A 24,158-nucleotide genomic window follows, 5' to 3' on the forward strand; every position below is an offset into this window, starting at 1 on the left:
ATTAGTAGCCACCAGGCTACTAATAAAGAAGAGAAAAACACAAGAGAACACATAGCAGGGGGTATCTTGTAAATCCATCCCAGCTGTTTGGGTGAAAGCTCATTTTAGGTTTATCGGAGCGCGGTTGGCCACTTCAGTACCCATGTCCAAAAAGACATCCGACTGGCCTCTTACAAAACTCAGATGATGTAGACACATGCAGAAGCCTGGCAGGCATTAATTAAAATAACATGAAATCAAAATAAGCGTATCTAATTGCTTCTTTTGTATAGCTTACAGAGTTTGCAATATAGTCCATCAAACAACAAAGGGATCAATAGTATCCCCAGATGCCAAAGCTATGTGCAATAATTGATTCATCCCAACATATGGTCTCACCAATGGTACAGTTCACCTTGTTGATTTAGGATAGGTTTTTTCCCCCTCCAGGGTATGGGGAGTTCTTAAGTGAGCTTTTATTTGGCAATAAATATAGAAGATCACTTAGATGCTATTTTCTCTTCAGTACATGAACCAACAGTAAACATGACTTCAGTCTTAGAAATAAAGAAAAGCCCAGACCACACAGATTTGTTGAAATGTTATTTATTTTCTTATTTAAGATTTTAAACTCACTTTCAACCAGAGGGCTTCAAGGTTCTAGAACATACAAAACTGCAAATACCATTTTAGCATTAAACTATAACATTATGTAAGAGAAATACCACTAGCAGGGTTTTTTTTTAAAGTACAGCATAACAGAAGCAAATGAAGAATAAAATCAATATATTTTCTCAGTTTTGAGTTTGTGAAACCAACAGCGGGGAGGCCATAGGTCAGTTTTTCCCAACCTAGACACCCTCCAAATGTGTGAGGGTCAACTGCCCATGAGCAGGGTCTTTGCTAAGAATTCTGGGAGGTGAGGTCCATAAATCTGAAAAGTGACACCAGGGGGAAGGATGCTGAGCCCCTTTCCTGGGAAGAGGTATTCTAAAAGTGCTGGAGTAGAACTGAGATCCTTCCTTATGATCAACCAACTCAGTGACTCTCAGCGGAACAGTGAAGTGTTGCTGCCAATGCTTAGTAAGCTCATAAAAATATCGATAATATTTCAGGTAATTCGGTCTGAAATGATTGCAACTAAACATTCTCAACCTGAAGGTCTTCCGGATTAGTGGGGCTTGTTAGATTAAAATTCTGGAAAATCCAATTCATCTGAAAAATTCCAGTTTGGAAAGGCTGATGCAAGGCAACTAAATCCAGACAATTTTTCGAATGAAACTTGCATACAGAACAGGTGCGATATGCTCTGCATGACAAATTCCCCAAGTGTTCAAGTTACCATGTTTTGTACCACTTCCAGTTTCTGAGCCATCTTCAAGTAGAAACTCACATGAAATGCATTGCAGTAATCCATCTTGTGGATTTGCATAGGAGCCTGTTTGGTTTGAATCTGCCTGATAACGGAATTGTCCTTTGGAGATAAACGTGGTACTCCTGTAACGGACAGGATGTCCTAGAAGAGGATACAGAGGAGAGGCCTGCTGTAGAAACCATGAATGAGGACGATTCAATCAGCGGGCATGAGATCACACTCGTGTTATGTCTTTTGTTCATCTGAACAACATCTGAAGTCAATATCTGGGAGAAAGAACAAAAGAGAACAGATCCAAACTTGTAATGGCCATTCCTAACAACAGAGCAACAGCAACAACAATGAAGGCCGGAGGTAGTCACAAGAGCTTTTTAACATTCGGATTTTTTGAAGTCCAAACCTTATGCTGAAGTCTGAACATAAACCCCACTTAATATACATCAAGCAAGAATCAAATACTAGGGGAACATTTTTAAGGCACATTTTGGAATACATAAATCTGTGTCATTTGAAGATTTGTTTATGACAGCCTAGATATTTTTTAAGTGGTAGGGAAGGGGGAAGAACCGGGTCAAGTCTTTTTAAAAAAGCATTTGAGGTTTCCAGATAACATTATATGTGTTCATGAGAAATTCACTTCAAGTAGTACAAATAAGTTCTTTAGTAATACCCAGGAGTCATAATGTCTGTGCCATAACGAACCCTCCTAAATTACAGCCTGCACTAATTAGATCAGAGATTGCTGCATTCCAGTCTCTGAAACAATTTGCTCAAAGTAGTAGTTACCTTTAATGAAAAGGCACATAACTGAAAATGTCAGCAACCTTTTCAATTCGTCATGACTGATTGGAAGGAATCTGTTGTATCCTGCACCTACACCATGGCCACATTTTTGAATCCAAGCAGGGCTGATCTTCCCATGACAAAATAAAACATGGTTTGTGACACCTAAAAAGTATAATATTCCCAGAGGCAGCTGTTGCTTCGCCCTCCCATTTTTAAATACTCCCGTTAGTTGTTTTTTTTTTGAACTTTAATTTTGACTGTCCCTTGAATGCATTTGAAAGGAATGTTCCTTTGATGCCATCAATGGCCTCTTTTTCCTTCTCTTCCACTAAAGTTTCACGTCTTCCTTTTTTTTTCAGGAGATGATTATAGATTGGCTATCAATACAGCTCAGCTCTGCTCGGGAATCAGTCACAGGGAGCTTCAATTGAAATGGGCAGCTAATCTCAATATTGGGAAAAAAATGGGTTATATTTGTCCAGTACCACTCCAGACAGGCATTGATAGAAAAGCCATCTTGTTACTAAGTGGCACTTTTTGCTAATTAATAACTAACTAGCCAGTTGTTCATGAGAAATGAATGCTACTTTATATTCAAATACAACCCAGAACTCTTTCTTTGCTATGTGGCCTTCATACCAATTCACCATGGATTTTTCCAAATATATGGATATATTTGCACCTTGCTTTCCTATAGCCATAACTCTGAGGAGTTCATAATGGTTCTAAAATTCACTAACATCCAAATGGTTTATATGGCTAGAGTTTGGTACCAAACAAGAGAAGGAACAAACTATGAAAAGAGAATATATGAAAAGCAATCCTAGCCCTGTTGATCCATAAAGAAAACAAAATCCAGAATGCATAGATGTGCAATATCTTTAATAAAACTAACCCAAGAAAGAAGTGTGCAAGCTTGGGAGATCTCCAGAATCCTTCTTGGACAAACTGTTACAAACAAGTAGCTTGTTCCATAAGGAGGTGTGCAATTTGATCCAAGACTTCGGTCTGCATTTTCCACTTTGAGACTGATTTAAACGTTATGTCAGAAACAGAAGCAAAGTTATCAGCCCTTTAAAAAAACTCCCTTGCTTTAAGTTGGATTTTCACAGTGAATGATTGCTACTATGCATATGATTATGGAGGCATGATCTGTAATCACGTCATTTTAATTTTTAATCTCCCATGTATGTTGCAGTTTGTACTAAGTCCTTTGATATCTCACACTGCTCTAAAGCCAAGATCATAAACTCATCCCCGAATAAGGACAGTCAATAGCAACCTTCAGCTTTAGCCAATGATGCCCCCCAAATTGATCGCAATTTGATGCGTACCTCAAATTAGTTTGAAACTCCTGTATGACAAGGCCAGATTCTCATTCACCAAAATAGGAACATGTTTGTAACTGGAATGGTGATTTATTAAAATTCAATCTCAATCTCTCTCTCTCTCTCTCTCTCACACACACACACACACTTTCTCACTTTCTCTGTTTCTGCAACTGCAATCTGCCTGGTTTGTAAGATTAAGCAACCCAAGTTCACCAGGCTGCTTTCACCTGGAAAATAACGGAAGCAATGCTTGGCAGATGATGCAACAGGGTGAGTCATCTGCCTTCCAGAAGGCCAACAGGGTTAGGGCCAACCTCACCTCCGGGGACATGACGGGCAGAAAAGGTTTCTCTCCTGGGTCCTATCAGATGGAGCACCTTAGCAGACAGGACCTGTAACATGCCCTTCCTGATGGACCTGGTGGGATAGGTAGATGGAACCGGGGAGAGGTGACTACTTCTGTAGTTATCTTCTTCCCACCTATTGTTTTGGCTTGTGGCTCCATATTGCTAGAACAGGTTGTGTCATAATGTACGGCACTGAGATGTACAGGGGTGGGAAAAGAATTTCAGGCCTAGTCCCATGAGGGTCTCCAGTAAGACACTTCAGAAGATCTTGGCCCACGTTTTCAACATTCAAAATATGGAGGAGTTTCTACCATGGGACTCATACATTTTTCTGAACGGCAAGGAATTCAGTTGACTGACCACAGACATGGGCTTCCGTGTAGAGGGCAAGGCAAGGCAAGAATACCAAAATATGCAGGATGACATCAAGCACACAAATGTGGTTACTGATGTACTCATGGCAGACATCGGGATGCAGAGAGATATGTGCTGACATTATTGTGTGCTTTTTAAAAATTTATTTATTTGATTTAGATAGCTGCCCAACTCACTTGCATGTGACTCTGGGTGGCGTACACAATTAAAGCAAAATTAAACAATCAATATAATTTATCCATTAAAACAGTTAAGAAACATTTAAAAACTATAATAAGGAAAAGACAGGTAAGAGTGCAATCAACTTATACCAACCATTTCGTGAGCTCCACGCTTCCATGGGATGCCCAGGCCCAGTGGCCAAACCAAATTTGGAGAGCCTTCCCGAAGGCCAACAGGGTTAGGGCCAACCTCACCTCCGGGAACATGACAGTCAGAAAAGGTTTCTCTCCTGGGTCCTATCAGATGGTGCACCTTAGCAGACAGGACCCGTAACATGCCCTTCCTGATGGACCTGGTGGGATAGGTAGATGGAACCGGGGAGAGGCGGTCCCTCAGATAGCCAGGCCCCATGCCACCTAGGGCTTGAAAAGTCATCACCAGCACCTTGAACTGGACCCAGAAGCAAACTGGCAACCAATGCAGCTCACAGGACAGAAATGTAACATATGCCATCTTGGGGTACACATAACTGCCCCGCTGCCACATTGTGCGCCAGCTTCCAGATAATCTTCAAGGGTAGCCCCACGTAGAACACATTACAGTAGTCCATTTGGGAGGTGACTAGGGCACAAGGGCTGAGAGTAGGCATGTTGGCATCATTGTGGCTTGTAGTCGATGCCACTGATTGGAGATCTTATATACGGGGCAGTCCAACAGAATCAGAATGCTTTTACTGATGTGCTAAATATCAGTGGAAAAAGTCTAGCAGATGTTCAGAAAGAAGGCATTCTGGATTCCAGCATGGAAAATTCTCTGAACTGTAGCTTTGATACACACAGCAACGTTTTCTGGAACTGTGGATTTGGGTTGGGAAAGGAATGTTTGGAGACAAGTCTCTGAAAAGAGCCTTATATATACTGTGGATTATTTTTTAAAAGTACATTTTTAGAAGTCCATTCTTCTTCCTGATTGATCGGTTCCTGTGGAGACCATGGTGAAACAAAACAAAATGAAACAGAGAACAAATGAAAGATAATACACAATATATTCTCAACACACGGTATATTCTCTGTGCTTTCTGTTGGAAAAGCGGCTAAGATTTTATAAATAAACTTTTCCTCCCTTCTTCCATCTCTATTTCTTCTTGAGACCAAATAAGACTTGAAAGAAAGAAAGAAAGAAAGAAAGAAAGAAAGAAAGAAAGAAAGAAAGAAAGAAAGAAAGAGAAAGCAAGGAAGCAAGGGAAAGAAAGAGAGAGAGAGAGAGAGAGAGAGAGAGAAAGAAAGAAAGAAAGAAAGAAAGAAAGAAAGAAAGAAAGAAAGAGAAAGCAAGGGAAAGAGAAATAGAGAGAGAGAGAGAGAGAGAGAGAGAGAGAAAGAAAGAAAGAAAGAAAGAAAAAAAGAAAGAAAGAAAGAAAGAAAGAAAGAAAGAAAGAAAGAAAGAAAGAAAGAAAGAAAGATGACAGGGTGGAACTGTCAAGCTGTTTCTTAGGGTAAGAAAATGTAAATTGTGTGGGTCTGCCAAGGGTTCTGATTGAATATCCTTTGAAGTTATGATAGCTATAATTTAAAGCAACAGTTACCATATTTTCATCTCTCTCTATTCCCTTTTCTTCCCATGACAGCCTCTTACTGTTAAAACAAAAAACAAAACAAAAAAACCCCTTAAAACCTCCTGAAAAATAACCACGGCTATGTTTTAACATTCAAGAAGGGCCTTTAGAGGTTCTGCCTTTAATTGCCATCATATGTAGCTAATATTGCAAACATAACTGGCTAATGAGAAGGTTCATATAGAACGTTTCTTGACAGATGAAAGGTAAATTAAGAAGGAGATGTGCTGAAGCTCCCTTCCTCTGGACAAGGCTGCCCATTGTCCTTCTCCTGTTTATTTTGATTCTTGACATACTGAATAGAGATACAAGACAGGATGAGAGGATTATAGGAGAAAAGATTAAAAAAGAGACTTATAAGTTAAGAGCTTTTGAGGATGATTTGGTGTTGGTTTTGGAAGATCCTTTAAAGGGAACTGAAACATTAACGGGTCAATTAAAAGAATTTGGTGGGTTAGCAGGTTTAAGATTAATAAACAGAAGACATAGATGTTAATAAAAAATATGAAAATACAAGATCAAACAGAACTGATGCATAAAACGGGTTTCAAAATTGAGAAGAGAGTAAAAAAAATGGGTATCACTTTGATAAATATGAATTGTATGCTATTTCAAAGTAATTGTGTTAAGACATGGAATGAAGTTAAAAAAGATATGTTGAGATGGGAGAAAATATAAGTCTCATTTCTGGGAAAAATCTCTGCAGTTAAGATGAACGTTTTATCTAGAATGTTAGTTTTGTTTCAGACAATACCTGTTTTGACAACTGACGCACCATGTAAACAATGGCAGGAGGATGTATCTAAATTTGTATGGCAAAGGAAAAAGTCACGAGTTAAATAAAAGGTGTTACAAGATGCAAAGGAAAGGACTGGGTTTACCTGATTTGAAATTGTACTTTGTTGCTTATTGTTTAGTTTGGATGAAAAAGCGAGCGTTGCTGAAAAACAGAAGGCTTTTGGTGTTAGAAGGACACGATCTGAGGTTTGGGTGGCATGGATACTTGTGGTATAATAAAGCTAAGTTTAATGTAGATTTTAAAAATCATTATGTTCGACGTGCCGTTTTGAGAATATGGAATAGATACAAATCCAGGTTGTGTCCGAAAACGCCTCTGTGGCTCTCAGCACAAGAAGCATGTTATAGACGAGAAATGATAAGCAGACATAAATGGTTGACTTATTGTGAGATTTTTCGATTTTTTCAAGGGGAACGTAAAATAAAGTCAAGAAAAGATTGAGTAGCAGAGCAATGCACTTGTCAATGGTTCTCTTATATACAATTGTTAGAAAGGTTTAAAGAAGATAGAAGAATGTATGGTTTTGAACACTGTAAGACCGAATTTGAAATAGAATGTGTAGAAATGATGAACATGTAATTGCTAAAATGTATAAATTCTTATTAAAATATGAAGCAGAAGAAGAACAAATTAAAGAATGTATGATGAAATGGGCCAAAAAGTTTGGTTACAATATACAGATAGAACAATGGGAAAATATGTGGTTGAAAGGACTGAAATTTGCATTATGGTATAACCTTAAAGAGAATTTCTATAAAATGATGTATCGTTGGTATATGTCATCAGAGAAATTGACTATAGAATGTACAAAGGTACTTCAAACTTATGTTGGAAATGTAAACAACATGAAGGGACATTTTATCATCTTTGGGGGACGTGTAAAAAAGCCAGAAAATTTTGGATATAAATACATATATTAATGCAGAAGATTTTAAAGTTTAAGATACAATCGAAACTGGAGGCTCTCCTTTTGGGATTGATACACAAACAGCTGGAAAAAGTCATGGAACTGTTTTCTATATATGACAACTGCAGTGAGATTATTATATGCAACAGAAGTGGAAAGATTCGACATTATCCACAATGGAGGAGTGGTTAGGGAAGATGACGGAACTTGCAGAGATGGCTAAATTGATTTCCTCAATTAGAGAAAAGACAATATCTACATTTATGGCTGACTGGAAACCCCTCATAGACTTTTTGCACGAAACAGAAAAAAATGAACTTGTGACTTGTGGTTTTGAAGATTAGGGGAAAAAAATAGATGATAGAAAAAAGAGAGTTTGTTTTTGTAACCATAGAGTAAGAGGTAATTTTGTATTTGTAATTATACTTTCTGTAAAGAAAATCGGAAGCAACTTCTTTCTATTTCTTTCTATTTTTTCTTTTGGCCGTTCGACTTTTTCTTTCTCTTTTCTTTTTACTTTGCATTAGTTCTTGTTAGTTTTTATCTTCTGTTTAAAATTCATACACACACACACACACACACACATGCGCACACTCTCTCCCTTTCTCTGTTCCTGTGTTGTTTGTTCACGAAAACCTTTTGAAAAGAAGGTGCTTCTAATTATTGCAGTTTTCTTTCCAAAAACAATGATTCTTCAGGCCTGGCATCAGAAGAACATAAATTAAAAGGAAAACTGCAGCGTGGTGATTCCAGAAAGTTCTGGATTATGAAATACGTTAGTCATGATCTTGCACAGCAGTGGGTAATTTTGGCTTGTTGGCCATGTGCCGCCTCCAAGTCTGTTTGTGTGGCCATTGGAAGTTCCAAAAAATTGTGTCCTGATAGGCTTGTAAACGAAAAACATTGTAATTCACCTCTGCAATCACGCAAGTGATTCATTCAGCATACAGTTGCACTTTTCCAAAAAAGAAAAAGAAAGTTGCTGATTATCACCTTTAGGGTAGTAAAACAGGGATGGGCTACTTGCTTTCTTTGGTGATCTCTGGTTATACCACTGCACATAATTGTAAAAAAATAATCAGCGTAGTTTCCACCATTTTGGAAACACACAGCAGTGTAGTGTAGTAAAAGAAGTAGGTTTTGTGAACATCGCACAAAATCCTCCTTGATCCCAGGAAAAGAAAATGAAAATTCTGTCTCTCCCCATGTGCATGATCGGACCTCACTCTTCTCCTATCACCTTGAAAATGTTCTAGGTGTGACTCTTGACTATCAAAAGTTTATGCAATCCAAGACAACCCTTTTGCAGCTGAGGACTGCATTCTCAAAGGAGGTGGTGCAAGGATGGGATGTGCATCCCAAAAGTTGTGATTCATTAACTCAAGGAAGCAAAGAGGTAACAGCTCAGCAAGATAACAACTTGTGTTGAGCCAAGAGCCCTTGGAAACACCCTCATCTATCATCTTTTTCTCATAAGCTTAAAAGAAACCCAGCCATTTAGTAGAATTTCCTATCTATTCTTTGCCCCTTTTTTGAGGGGCATGGGTAAATGGATAAATTTCTCCATTTATGCTAAGCAGGGGACATTGTGGAAAGTGCAAAATGGTGGTTGTGTGGCAACAGCAATGAATTCTAAAATATCTATCTATCTATCTATCTATCTATCTATCTATCTATCTATCTATCTATCCATCCATCCATCCATCCATCCATCCATCCATCCATCCATCCATCTATCCATCCATCCATCCATCCATCCATCTCTAGCTAGCTAGCTAGCTAGCTAATCTATCTATTGGGAAAAGGAAGACATTGAGTTCCCTTGCAAATAGTAGTCTATCCCAAGGACCCATTGGAGAATTCACTGAAATGGTTATCTGTCCCCTCTCCCAGCCCACAAATACACACTTTGCATAGAGCCATACCTCTTCAACAAACTGGGACTGTGACCGAAGAAGGAGGTGAACGGGCCTTTCTCTTGGCAATGAGGTTAAACACTCATATGGATATAAATTATGGAGTTATTCATCAGATGCAAGCTGAGCGCTGGTTTAAGTTAATTATCCAGGAATACCTGCATACATGAGCTCTTTTTCCCCCTAAAAGCCTGTCTCATTAGACTGAAAATACCTTCTTTATAGTATAATTAGATTTTTATTTAACTGGTGAATAAGGTTTATATATGCACGTAAGTTTTAACACTTCCCAGAATCTTAGAGGCCATGCTAATCAGCTCAGAGTTGCCCTGAGGATGAGAGCTGCAAAGACATGTTTCACTGTGTTTTGTTAGTAAAGATACATCCTTGTGGCAATTTGGCAGACTCCTTCAACATCTCTGTATTCAGGAAATTCTGCATAAATGTAGTATCTAGTGGTCCTTGGCTGAAATAAATCCTATCTCTCTGTTCCTTAACTACAAACAGTCTGCCTCAGTTATATTCTACACAACACATTTTTCTGCCTAAGTTGAACGTTGCTTTTTTTCACAGAAGCTGCCCAGTTGGTCATCGCCATCCCCTTCAGAAGTTAGAATGATAACAAATGTCCCATCGTTGCCCCGTCAACAAGAGAGGACCTTCTAAACTAGATGGAACAGCAGAGACAAGGAACCAGCCTTTGTGGTGATGGAACATTTCTCCCCCTGTAAAAATGATTCAGAGGAACCCAAGTCTTCCCCTAAACCACCCCCTCCCCTTTCAGATGGATCCGTTGCAAGAATATTGGTATGGCTGGGGCCTGACAGAGACAAACGAAACAAAAAAATTGAACCTGGGACAAGTCTCCCTCATTTTTGTTCAGATCCATCTCATCTTGCAGATGAGACATCATCTTGCCTTTGGACAAGCAACACCTAGCAACAAGGTCAGCTGCAGAAGGAAAGCCAAACATGGAAGCCCCTCTTGGCGATCATCGTTTGACTTGCTCAAAAGCCGGATTGTTTCTCCTGACCCCTCCCTTCCCCTTTAAACTATCTGCAAAGAATTCAGAATGTGAGACCTTTCACTTCCAGGCACAGACCTTATCAAGAGAGATCTCAGCCTTCCTGGCCCGAAGGGTTGAGTTATTGCATCAAGCTGTTGCTTGAGACACCACCTGCAACTGGAGCTGGTGCAGAAGGCAGGGAAGCGCTCAGGGGCCTTCACCTGTGGAAGCTGGCAAGAAGAGCCTTTCCTTTCCATGAACAACACAAATAAGCACACATCGAGGCTTTGCGGATGATTTCAACATCTCGAGAGAAGCACATAATCTTCATTCTGACTCGTGTGCTCTGCATATCGGCTGCCTGTTCCTGTCCACCGTCTTTAAGCTCAAACACACTGACTCTTCTCGTCCTGGTGCCGACCTCCTCAACATCCTCTCCCAGACATAAAGCATGCACCAGTCTTACAGCAATTCAGGGACATGCTGGAAGTATTTTTATTCCCTTTGGCATACGATATCTCACAGTGCCATTGCTCCACTGTTCACTGGCTGCTGTTTTATAGATTTTAATATATATTAATCTTGCTATTGCTTTATATTAAATATACATATGCAATATATACTATGTATGTATATACCACCTGGAGATGCATAGCATGATAGGTATATGACAAAGAGTTGAAATAAGTAAATATTAAGATTTTTCTCCCTCCCCTCCTATGAAGATGGGATTTGGAAATCTCAGAAACTGACCGTTTTCAGAGTTGTCCTAATATGGATTCTTTTCCCCTCACCCTAGCTTCTAGCTAATTATCCCATGATTTGAACATTTCTAGTTATTTGTTTGGAGATCTATGGCCTTCTCTAGAGAGTCTGAGAAGAATTTAGTTACTTTGGCTGGCTCCTTTGCTTTAGGAAGAAAGAATGTCACCTTGTTCACAATCTGCTCCAAGATTCTGAACGGCTGTGCTAAATAATAGATGAAGGTGCGAAAAGATCATTCTGTTTGCTTGTTCCTGTGCTGCAATGACAAAAACAGCCAAGTGCTTATCTGAAGGAAGTCTGCCCAGATAAGAGCCACCAAAGGAGCAAGCAGCCGCAACCAGGAAGTTGGTCAGATGGACACCAATTGCTGGAATCAGTCAATCCCATTTGATCATGCGTAAATCTTTTTTTTTTTTTAAGGCAAAATTATGTTCAAAATGCCACTTTCTTCCAGAATTTGTCACACAGTTTCATCATTAAAAACAATCCTAAGCTAGGGGAGCAAAATATCATGTGCCAGCGTGAATGGAAGTAGCAGTAGAAGTTCAGAAATACACAGAAAGTCACTTGTGTGCTCACTGTGGGTTATCTTGAGCCCTGTACAACTTTCTCCTGGAAATTCTAAAAAATATTCATCGTATTTTGGTCAAGAGGAGGAGGATGCAATACCTACAGCTTCTCTTTGACAATGAGTTATTGGTTCATCATCTTGGCTTGATAAGATTTTCCAAAGGAAAAGAAACAAATATGGGAAAACCATGATGTAATGTTGCGGTGCATATCTTGCTAGGTCACTTAATGGTTTTCTAGGCTGTCAACAGGTGGGATTCAGACCTAGTTGTACTTTGTGGAAGATGAACAAGTGACTTGTTAATCAGGCCCAAATTAAATCCTGTTGATTTTAATGGTTGCACTCTAAGAATATCATGGAACAACTCCAATGTTAGGCATTAATAAGTGACTTATTAAAAAATTCAATAAATTGTAAAGAACAATAAAAGAAGGATTAAACTATATCATGCATACATGCAGAGACATACAACTTTTGAAACATCAGAAAAAGGGATTCTTCTAACAGGCATCTTAGAATAAGCCCCATGGCAAAATCCAAGCCAACCACCAGAAACTGAAACATTTTAAATGATCTCAAAGAACATGAAAACAGAAGCAATTCAGAAGAATACACTTTCCTTGGAAGGAAATGTAGGAGGACACCATCTTCTTTCAAGAATTCTGCTTACCTCTAGGATTCTTCATTTTAGCTCTGTTGCACCTGATGGTCACTCTTCCAGTTTTCTTTTCCAGCTGCCACTTGATGTTCTCATCAACTGCCCTCCTACAATAAATGTGGAGGAGGGGGAGGGCTTGGCCCTTAATTTTTATGATTAAATGTGGCATTCACCGGGACTCTTCAGCGATGCGCCCTTAATCATTACCGAGGCATTCCACGTGCTGACTAGTAGGACATCCATATGGAAAGGAAAATATGTTTTGTCTCCCCTGCCTTTTATTTTTTTAAGAACTCACATCCTTCACCTTAGCTGTTTTGCTTAAAAATAGAATTTAATTTTGAGGTGTTAAAATGTGGCAAAAGCTGGAATAGAATACCTAGTAATTGTAAACCCATCTTTCCAAGCTGGCCTACTGACATGCATTTCCACTGCTTCTAAAAATAATGAGGAATTCAAATGACTCCATTGATGGTTCTGAGTCCCATCACTTTCCTTGACCTAATTGATCGTAGCTATGCACCCCTGGAGTGCTTTGCATAACCAGCCTAGACAGCAAGAACATTTCCAGCCTGATTGATTGACATATTTTATTTCGAACTTTAAGCTTAATCATGGCAAAGAAATGATTCATTTACACCTTACAGATTTTTGGAACTTGACACAACAGAAACCCGTCTGCAAGCGCCTTTGCTGAATGATCATTTGATGCAAAGCTGTATATATAGACATTATATACAATATTAAATTTAGTTTATCAACTTACTGAATCTGTTGAGGATGATGAATTAAAATAGATTCATTAAGGGGCAGCCAAAATTACTTCCCATTACATGAGACCAAGAGATATGCCAGGTTTCTTTACAACAACAACAACAACAACATTACAAATTAAACTTCCAGGACTTAATTTAAACAAATGTTACTAGCATTTTATTTCATCAAATGTATCCAATTTTCTTCCTTGCTGCTATTCAGCCCTGAAATGGATGAAATTAAGAAAAGCCATAGAGCATGTACAGAGTACATTTGTCTCTGATAAAAAGGCTTAAAAATTTTTGCTTTTTAATAAAATGTGTTGGCTGGAAAAAGTGTGACCCAAGACTCCTTCAGATTTTTGGCTACCGTAGACCAACAAGGCTTTCCTCCTACAAGGAAAAGTCTAAACAGTGGTGGGTGGTCCTCTATGGGTCTTTTGGTAGATGACTTGGTCTGCAGATGTGCTGGTCTTCAATTCCCAACCAGCTGTAGCATACAGGAATGGAACAGCTGCAGTATTCCAGTTTGGGGAGAACAATCTCAGATAGTTTAGGCATCTCTGTGCCCAGGAAGTCCTTCTGAGTTAGTAGAACTTCAATTCCTTGAATTGATCTACTCCAGAATGCAATGAACTCTGCAGATATCGTTCCAAGTCCCAAGGCGAATAAAAGGGGGTAAGCTATAAGCCTGGTGTGCGTAACCACACTCTGCTCCCTTCCTTTGTGTTGCTACGCTAAGCCTGTCCTTTAGCACTTTGCAACCATATTCTCTAGTGTGCAAAGAGGCTGACGCTGACGCAGAGTATTTAACATTGCTGGGAGCGAAGAAAGGAAGTGAAATAGGGATGTTGATTATTAGCCATTAGCCACAAGGACATTCACTTAGCATGTGAATAAATAAATGGCAGTGTACCCTAATGGGAATGGCCTCGGTGTACCTTAAAGCAAAAGAGAGAGGAAAATGTTGCTTAATATCCGTCCTTTATTGAATAACTAAAGAGGGTCTTGGACCTTCATTGGTAGCACACATTTAATAAACGGGATTTTGTTGGGGCTGTGTTCTATAAAGACCATCTTCCATAAAAATTAAATGTTTTTCTCACACCACACTATGGAACATGGCTTTTAATTTTTTATTTTATTTTATTTTAAGGGAAGGGTTAACATCTTCCTAGTTTAAGGGTGGGGAGGTGGAAGTCTTAGTTGAAACAGGCAAGTATCTCATTTTTCCACTTGGCATTCAAAGCATTCAGTTAAAAAGAACCCTTGATATCTTTATTGGTTTTTCTTAGATTAAAAAGCAATCAGACTATAAGCCTTAATTTTCTTATAGCTGTTTGTTAACAGGGGGAGATAAGACATTCCAAATCACTTGGTTAGCAGAGACTGCCTTCGTAATATCCCGGGTATGGTTTGAGGTGCCTGCATTTTTTAATGAGATTTATTATTGTTCATTTGTAACATCTATTATGTTCCTGATTGGAATCATGCTCTTATGTTATTTAAAACCCCCAACCTAAATAAAATGAAATGAAAACCATTCAGTATGAAAAAGTACATCATTTAAATTGTATTCTCCATATGGTTACACTTGGCTATGTCTTTTTTGGAAGCATACATAAAATACATTTTGGGAAACACAAATCAGACTCATGGTCATGCTGAGAGGTACCATTAACTTAAGCACTAACAAGAAAAAAAACTCTAGAGCGGCAGAAACCTAGAGTTATATGGTTCCACTTGAGGCTATCAAGACCAACCCCAGGAATGTAAATTAAATGGATCCCAGCCTAGCCTTCCCTTGAATGCATCTAATGAAGAACAGCCCACCAACTGCTGGATTATTTGGTCCCACTTTTGAGTTGCTCTTACTGTAAGGAGATTTTCTTCCACATTCAGTCAGAATCTGGGTTAAAATTAATCCATGTTTCCATGCCTTGCATTCTGGAATGAAGGAAGATGGACAATAGGATTTGACCTTCTTCTGGGTGATGTCCTTTCGGGTGGTCAAAGAAGTTGCTGTCCTCTTCTCTCCTCATTCTTCTCTTCTCAAGGCTCCACATTCCCAAATCTCTCATTCTGTTCTATTATCCTGTAAACCACTCAGGTTGGCCAAGGACAAGTTATCTGCTCCAGGTCACCCCATGCTTTGCAGTAAGTGTAATAACCAGAAGCAATTGCTTCAATAAATACAACACAGTTCTGGCATGTGTGAGTCATACAACACAGTCAGGACAGTGACACCTTTTACCTTATTAAGGAATGTCAGAGGAGGATTACATTTTTCTACCATCAAATGAATGCCACGGAAAGCTTACTTTCTCCCACATGCAAACACGTAGACAAGGAATGTCCCCAAATAGAGCAAAATAAATTTCATCTTATAATAATAATAATAGCAGTAGTTTATCCACTTTCTTGTCTTCCATTGGTAGGCTCATTTTTCCCTTCATGCTATGAATAAATAACAAGAGACTGTGTAGTTCAGAACTAAGAAAGAGAATACACACGGTTTCTGGAAGAGGTTCTCCTAGAGGTAGATTGGATTCCCACCCAATTCCATCATGTGAAAACTTGTTCATTTGCCCCCAGTCTTTCAGGTTTTATAGTTGCATACTGTCTGAGATTAAGCAAAGTCATTCTCTGAGCTATGGGAGCAAGATTGATGTCAGCCCAACAAGGTAGACTAGACTAGGAAGCCAATGCCATATAGTTCAGGTTTACTTTTATTGTAACAGCTGTAGTAACAGAATCTTGCAAGTCTGAATGTGCCTTCCCCTCCCTCACATTATCTTCATTGGAACTAGGGAAAGGCTTGTGTGAGAAGTTTCCTCAACATTGTTTCTTGGACTGGGCTCAACTCCACTTATCTGACAGTTGTCTTGGTAGTGGCTCTTCCTCCTGTGCTTTAAGGCCATTCCCTACAGCCTCTACACAACATGAACACCCTTCATGTTAAGCTCAGGAAAGTGCTGAGGTTTGCAGAACCCAACAATGTGAGAGAGCCACGTTTCCAAATAAACTATAATGGGAGGGTTGGATTCACACAACGTGCTAAATCAATGGCTAGGTTCACATCACATGCTGAACTGTAAATTACCTAACCCTATTTTAGCCTAAGCTGGCATTGTAAGAACTCAGCCAAGGAAGACCAAGCATGCCCCTTTGGCCACAAAATGATAGGGATGGGGGGATGAAAAATAGTTGTGAAAGGCATAGGAAGAGATGAAAGGAAAGGAGTGATTCTGAACTGATATGTCAAATTCTAGTTCCCATCAACCTCAGCCTGCCTATCCAATGACTATCCTAGTTGGAGTGAGAGGACTTGTATTCCGATGTATTTGAAGAACACCAAGTTGGAGGAATGAGCATCCTCAAAGAAGTTAAGGTGGGCTGGTTTGAACCTTGGTTGGGAGCTTCTCACCCAGCAAGGTGACTTTGTCTCCCCATTTCATTTTATATTCCTCCAACCGATCTTACTTTGCTACGCTTTTAGGTTTTTCAAGTTTCTCTGTTTTAACTGCATTTTTAAATATTTGTTTTCAGAGAGCCTTGATGAAGAGTGACCCGTTGATCTCCCAAGTGGAACCAACAAGTTGGCAAGTAAATGAGAGAGGAGGGTGGTGATGGGCTATGAACCTTTAGCTTCTTGACCCAAATGCTTGCTATGGACTTCTCGCTCAGTGCCATCTTGTAAAAACTATTTTGAGCAAGCTGGAGAAGCCCCTGGCTTGACAATCTGAAGATCTCAACCCCTTGCTAGTCCTCCCCCCACCACACACACATTCACATCCTTCCTCTTTCTCTCTAGGAGCTTCATATAGGCAGCAAGAGGATTACATCAATCAGTGTCAAATCCAGACTCTGTGATTTATGAATATGCATAATGAGGTCTCACCTTTGAAAAGGACTAGCTAGGAAGATAATTGATTGGACAGGGAAAGAGCAGCCAAGAAAACAAGGTAAGGGAGGCAGGTGAGGTTAAAAGCTTTCCCTGGCTAGCTAGGGCTAACCGTCAACCTGGTTCTCTTCTGAAGGAGAAGGAGTTCCAAAGGATACGTCTCACATTGGAAACAGATGTATAAATCCCAAGGGATAATATTCACAGCCACCCTTTGAAAATGTTGTGGAGATCCCAACCAGGAGGATATTGGTAGCCTAGACTCCAGGACCTAAGCCACCAGAAGAGGGAGCCATTGTGGCATGATCTCTCATACTCTACTCTTGGACGGTACTAAGGCCGGTGGTCAGACGGAAGCATCGCATTATAACTTGTGATTTGTAGATGATCCAAGGAACAACGGCACAACACCTTGTTGCATACTCTATTCTTTAGCATGGCAACAATTACATTTATCCATTTAATCATGGGTCTTCTTAGGTGGTTCAACCACCTTACTTCATGATCATCCAGCGTCCATCTAGTGCTTCTGATGTGGGTCGACGCATTTAGCCCTAAGCTTGCTGGGGCTTAAGGTTAGCTGGCAATTCTGGTTATCACTCTGTATGAGTGCAACTAGCTGTATTTCTCTCTCTCTCTGGACTGCAAGCTACATATTATGCACACATCACCACAACTAGACCATTGTTATCCATGGTAATTGGAGAACATTTATCCTTCATGCTGATAGCAATTTTCCAACCCACACTAGCAAGATATTGAGGTGTCATGCATTTGTCATAAGCTAGTCACCTTAAGGATGCTTGACCCTCCAGATAATCCTGTACTCAAACTCCTTCTGTCCCTATCGGCTAGATCAATGACCAGGAGGGTGCAGTCTAGCAACCATGAGGGGAACGCAGGTCCGTGAACCTTGCATCCTAGGATTGCAACATTTTCTTTCCTCATGATCCATTGAGAATCTCTTCTTCCTTCAAAAATCACAAAGGCCTTCTTTCTGCTATCTGGCAGCAACTTGTGGGCAATTGTTACAGTGGGTGAAACAGAAAAGTAGAAGGAAGTCAGGACAGAAACGAATGGAAAAAATAGAGCAAAGAAAGGAATGAGAGGAGACTGAAAACTCCTAGGAATAACAGAAATGCAAAAAGAACAAATGCGGTTGCTCTGATGAGAGAATGATGGAATGCTTTCTGTACCAGTCAAGCATAAACATGGCATGGGCTAACCAGTTCCTAATTCAGGGCACTTCAAAATGCTACCTTGTAATCAACCTTGGTGATCAACTAAGCTGAGATAGAAAGAGAATTGGGGAATGAAAAGCCAAGGAAATCATTTGCCAGTTATATCCTCAACATTACAAGCAAGACACATAAGGTCAGCAATATTGTCTTTCCCCACTACCATTAGTCAGTGGAGATCCTTCTATTATGTTGAATTCAGGAGAACATCAGGGAAGTCCAGGAATGGTAGAGAACAATAAACATGGCTTTGAGTCCTTCTCTTCTTCCTCTAAACAATAGATACACACACACACACATGGCACAAATAAAGGAATAGGGTGGAAGAGGTAGGCTTTGAAAATGCAGGTTGGTATAACATAATTCTGACAAATATTTGCAAAACTCCACACACACACACACACATACAAAATCCACGTAGAAGTGCCATTTTAGCAAATGCCATGCTCCATCCTCTCTGTGTCTACTCAGAAGTAAATCCATGCACAGGTGTTCAGCCTTATGGAAGACTCTGCCTGCAATTCTGCCAGCTGGGGAAGAAGGAATTTGCTTGAAGAAGGAGTGTTTGCAAAATCTATCGCCTTGCTAACTTGCTAAGGCTAAACTAGGAGGGCATCACTCGTTAACCTCAAATTGAATTAATTACCTACATTGAAAAATAAAAGGGTTGTGCATTACTTGTAAACAATCACCAGTGGGACATCTGACTGGCATTGAAGGACTCTCCAGGGGTAAAGCTATCTCCATTAGTGGAACAGTGCTTAATGCTACTTCCTTAAATAGGAATGGCCTTCAGATATTTCTGAACAACACCACCAAACAATCCTAGCCAGGATTATCTATGGTTGTAATAATGGAACCTATTGTTCAGCAGCACCTAGAGAGTTATAGATTCTCTACCTCTGCTCTTAGATCTGTCTCCTTAGTTTAATGGGGAATCTTGCTCAAATGTCCTTCTTTTGCACTGATGAAGAAGACAACAATTGTTTCTGCTGGGGAAAATATTGCACTGACTTCATCAAGGTTTTCTTGAGGGTAGAAAGAATCTGGTGGTGTTACAAGCAAGCAGTACTGATTTCCTGGAAGAGTTACAGAATAAAAAGCTGACTTGCATAGTTACACACTATTAGAGTTAGACCATGCTTATGTTGGCCATGTTGCACTTTCATCTCAACTATCTTACAGAGCCTTGGGAATAAAATGAATGGGTGTGAAAAACGGTGACTACCATCTGAAACTCCTTGGAGGAAGGCTGGATAAATGTATGCCATTAAAAAAAAAAAAAGGCAAAGAGATGAAATAAGCATTTTACCATTAAAAACAAACAAGCAACCCTCTCATTTCTGTCTCCCAGCCTTCAGCTGCATACAAAACAACCTGTATGGAAGACTTGTGGAAATTCAGACTTTCAGGTGTGCTAAGCTCACACCTATAAAGTGCATCTTTAAGAGAAAAACAAGAGAAGAAATCAGGAGCTTTACAAAACTTGAGGATTTCAGATGTGGTTTATCAGCTGCTTGCAACCAGGCCTATAAATAATACATTCCTATCACCATGACCTCAAAATGTCAATACCGCCACCCCACAGCATTTGCATAACTTGTACTGTCTAAACTTGAAGCATGTCAGCCTCGGTGCTCCAGTATCTTGGTCTTATCTCTTAGCATCTAGCAGCTATTTCACTTCTATAAAAGATGCATTGATGCTTCTGTGCAACTGTGTGTGCATTCGGGGTAAAAATCTGCTGGAATTTCTCTCTGGTTCTCCAAATAACCAGCCTTTCCAACCATCCATCTTCTACAGTGTTAGGCTGCAGTGCCCCTCTACCTCAAACAAACATCGTCCTATCTTTTAAAACTTCCTTTCCTTTCCTTTCCTTTCCTTTCCTTTCCTTTCCTTTCCTTTCCTTTCCTTTCCTTTCCTTTCCTTTCCTTTCCTTTCCTTTCCTTTCCTTTCCTTTCCTTCCCTTCCCTTCCCTTCCCTTCCCTTCCCTTCCCTTCCCTTCCCTTCCCTTCCCTTCCCTTGTTCATCCTTCCCTTCCCTTCCCATCTTCAATTTCTAGTTCTCTCTGGATGATAAATGCAACCCACACATCCATGGTTATCACAGTTGAGGCCCCTGAACCCATGCCCTGACTTCTCCATGTCCATCATAATTCATGAACTGAATCCATACTATAAATGGTCTAGGTATCTGCAGGATAAAGTTCATGCATACTTTGCAGGGCCCATACATTTCTACTTTTGGAGAGATCCTATTCAGAAGTTGGAGCAAACACATGGGGGCAGTCAAGGAAAGTCCACTGCTGCTTTGTCATCCTTGAATCAGGCACGCATGGAGTTTTTTTTTTTCAATGAATTAATTTTACTGTATTGCCAATTACCAGGGATTGTCAGCGGTACCTCACGGAACTTGAAATCAACCTCAAAACCAAACCCAGGACCAAAGCAATGAGCAACAACCATAAAGAACAATTCAAAACAATGGAAATCAATGATGGAATGTCTAAAAAGGGGTCTTTTAAGGAGATTTTTTTTAAAAAACAACGACGTAACAAAAACAACCAATCTCTTCCATTTAGCAAGGAATGTGTTCCAAATTTCTAGGACAGCTATAAAAAAAGTTTGACCACTTGCCCCAAGATAGGACTATCACTTTAGGTCACAATGAAAGGAGGTGGGTTGTATGGAAAACGGTGCTTCCTCAGGAAGTCATAAGAGGACTTTGAAAGTAATAACCAACATTTCACAGTCATTTTAGCAAGGGTGAAAAATGTTTCACCTGAGTTCTTGCAAAGCCCTTCCGATTTTTCTCTTGAGAAGATCTCTTTCTAGACAGATATCAAAAGAACAATGGTGTACTTTAAAAGATTCCAGGGTCTATATTCCACGATGCATTGACACTTCAATAATTGGTTTGTCCTTTCACCGCCTTCTTCTGTTAACACAGTCACCAGCTTTCCTTCAAATTAAAAACTAAAAACCTAAACAGAAAGGAACCCTGGCAATTTCCACCTAACAGATTCATTGCGGGGCTAAGTCAGTTTTAATATTTGCAATTGTGCAAATATTTTTTAGGTGAACTGCCAAATTAAGAGATAAAAAGGTGCAAAAGGAGTGAGTTAAAAACAGGAGGACTCAGGGAGGGCCTTAATTGGATTGCAGTGGCTATATAAATCAATTTAATGCATCAATAAATTACAGTGGGGTTCCTGAATTCTTAATGGACTTGCAATGTTCTCAATGGGCAAAATAAACCCTAGGAAAATGCTCCATTTTTTTTTTTTAATTCCATCATCGTCATCATCTTGAAAAATATTTTTTCACCGCTTTAGTTGTCTCAAGCTGGCAGAGCAGGTCAATTTTCTACATTTTGCCAAGGAAATAGATGCCCTCTTCCCTCTTAGATTCGCATGCCCAACTTTGCGGAGGTAACTGAAAAGTCAGCCTCGTTCTTCCTTTTTTCTTTTCAAGAGGATTACCCTCCCCTTTCAAAACACGAATCACAATTATTTTCCCAGCCTGCAAAACTATGTACATCCACCAAAGAATTGTTTAATTGCAAGGAACTTGCATTTATTAAGTAAACCTGCAGAAGAATCCCACTGAAATGCAATCAGTTCTTTCTTCACCCTTCCGCAAACTCCCAGATTGGAGTGCAGGTTCCTTGCAAGGCTCTGGGAAGAGACTGATTTGCAAGGAACAAACATTATATTTGGACGGCTAACACTTGGACATTGAGAGGGGGAAGGATGAATCTGAAGCAAAACGTTCATTTCACTTTTTCAAGGGGGGAAAAGGCGGGCAGAGTTTCAGATTTGGGGTGCAGATAATATTTTAGATCAGCCTTCTCCAGCTGGGGCCCACCAGGAACGCAGTTCTGCAACTAGCAGAATTCCCCACCAACATAGCAATGAAGGAACCCTCCAGAAGGAAGCCACACGAGGCCAACTCCTGCATCTAAACAGCCAGAAAACCCCACTCTCCTTCACCCTGATGATACTACCGAGCCTGGAAATGAAACGTCTGCAAGAAAACCACCAAACTCCGAGAGAACAGGAATCGAACAGCACAACGTTCACCTGGGAATCCAGGGAATCCAGACTCCCAGATCTTCTGGAAGAGTCCTGGATGGAACAGGTTCTTCAAGTTAACTTGTCCCCTTTCTCAGCAAGGGTGACTGACATAGCATGAAGACCCCCCCCCCCAACTTTCCATGATGCTTCAGCACGCTAATCAATCAGGTTTGACAAGCAGGGTCTTCACCAGCAGGGCAAAGACACCCTTCAAAACGACCCCTGCTTTCTCAACGTTGGCAACTTAAAGATGGGGGGGACTTCAACTCCCAGAATTCCCCAGCCAGCAAGTCCAAAAATTTGTGGGATTTTTTCCCCCCTACCGTCCTTCTCAAGCCAGCTGTCCCTCCATTTCCAAGCGGGGTAGGGGAAAAGGCAAGAACATTGATAGCTAACCTACACTGGAAAACAGGATCCTTGGGGTGTTGGGGCTCGAGCTGGAGCGAACTGAGCTTCCTCCCCGCGTGGTCCCCAACCCCTCGCTCCCGCCCTTGCTTTTTCACGCCGGGCTGGTGGGGTCTACTCGCTTCTTTGCACGGCAAGATCCCGAGAAAAAGTAACCCCCAGCCTTCTCGGGGGGGGGGGGGCTTTGCAATAAGGGGTGGGGTGGGAAGGAGAAAAAAAGATGCTCTTTCGAAACCAGCGCGGCCGGGCACACTTACCTGGGAATCCTTTTCCGTCTGGAGCCGGGGAGCCTTTACTTCCGAGTAAACGCGCCCCTCTGCGTGGCGGAGCTCCCCCGCGCCCGAGGAGGCGTGCTGTTTTCCGCCTGCAGAGGGCGCTCCGGATCCAGGTTTGCCTCCCGAGCAGAAGTCCTGCGGCCGAATCCCGCTCGCCTTTCACTTTCGGAGATTCTTTCGCCCCCCTCCCCAACTTCTTCTTCTTCTTCTTCTTCTTCTTCTTCTTCTTCTTCTTCTTCTTCTTCTTCTTCTTCTTCTTCTTCTTCTTCTTCTTCTTCTTCTTCTTCTTCTTCTTCTTCTTCTTCTTCTTCTTCTTCTTCTTCTTCTTCTTCTTCTTTTCCGTAAATAAAAACGATTGGCAAATGAATATAAAATAATCACAGGAGAGCGCGATCCCCGCGTAACCCGCCAAGCCCCTGCCTTCGCGGCCGGCGCCCATCGCTCTCTCTTTACTACAGACCTCTTTCGAGGAGAGGCGCGGGGGAGGGGAGAGGAAAAAAATAATACCGTAATGAAGTGGGAAGAAGACCGAGACTTTCCCTCTCTTTTCCCGCTCCTGCCCCCACCCCCCGCGAGACCTTGCGCCTCCTTAGCCGGAGAGACCGCCAGCTGGGGCTAGAGCTCCCGATCCATCAACTCTCTTATTCATCAAGCGCCCCGAAAAGAAATTGGGGGGCGCGCGCGCCCGCACAGGCACCCTCCCGAAAACGCTTAGCTTGGTAGAACCGATTTACACATTCGCCCGCGGAGGAAACTTAATAGCACTCATCCTCGCATTTTTTTTATAAAAAAGATCAATTCTGATCAGCCACAAGGCTCTCGCAATCCGTCGATGCGTTTCAAGCGAGACCTACTATCCAGAAACGCCTGCCCCAAATCAAAAGAAAGCATTTCCCCCCCCCCTTCTCCGTAGAGAG

General features: G+C 40.8%; 1 protein-coding gene across 1 annotated transcript; it reads right to left on the reverse strand.

Annotated features, from left to right (window-relative positions):
- Positions 1-585: 585 nt before the first annotated feature.
- Positions 586-24,103, reverse strand: LOC148216496 (uncharacterized). Its single transcript, XM_088136151.1, has 3 exons — positions 23,224-24,103; positions 3,036-5,335; positions 586-1,620 (listed from the first exon to the last, which is right to left on the reverse strand). Exons 1-2 carry the CDS (start codon positions 23,678-23,680, stop codon positions 5,301-5,303), a joined length of 492 nt encoding a protein of 163 aa, XP_087992277.1. The 5' UTR covers positions 23,681-24,103; the 3' UTR covers positions 586-1,620; positions 3,036-5,300.
- Positions 24,104-24,158: the final 55 nt, after the last annotated feature.

The sequence above is a fragment of the Python bivittatus genome, unplaced genomic scaffold (assembly GCF_059951505.1).
Source record: "Python bivittatus isolate LINGU-HERP-01145 unplaced genomic scaffold, Pbiv_v1 ctg000190_np1212, whole genome shotgun sequence".
Lineage (NCBI taxonomy): Eukaryota > Metazoa > Chordata > Lepidosauria > Squamata > Pythonidae > Python > Python bivittatus.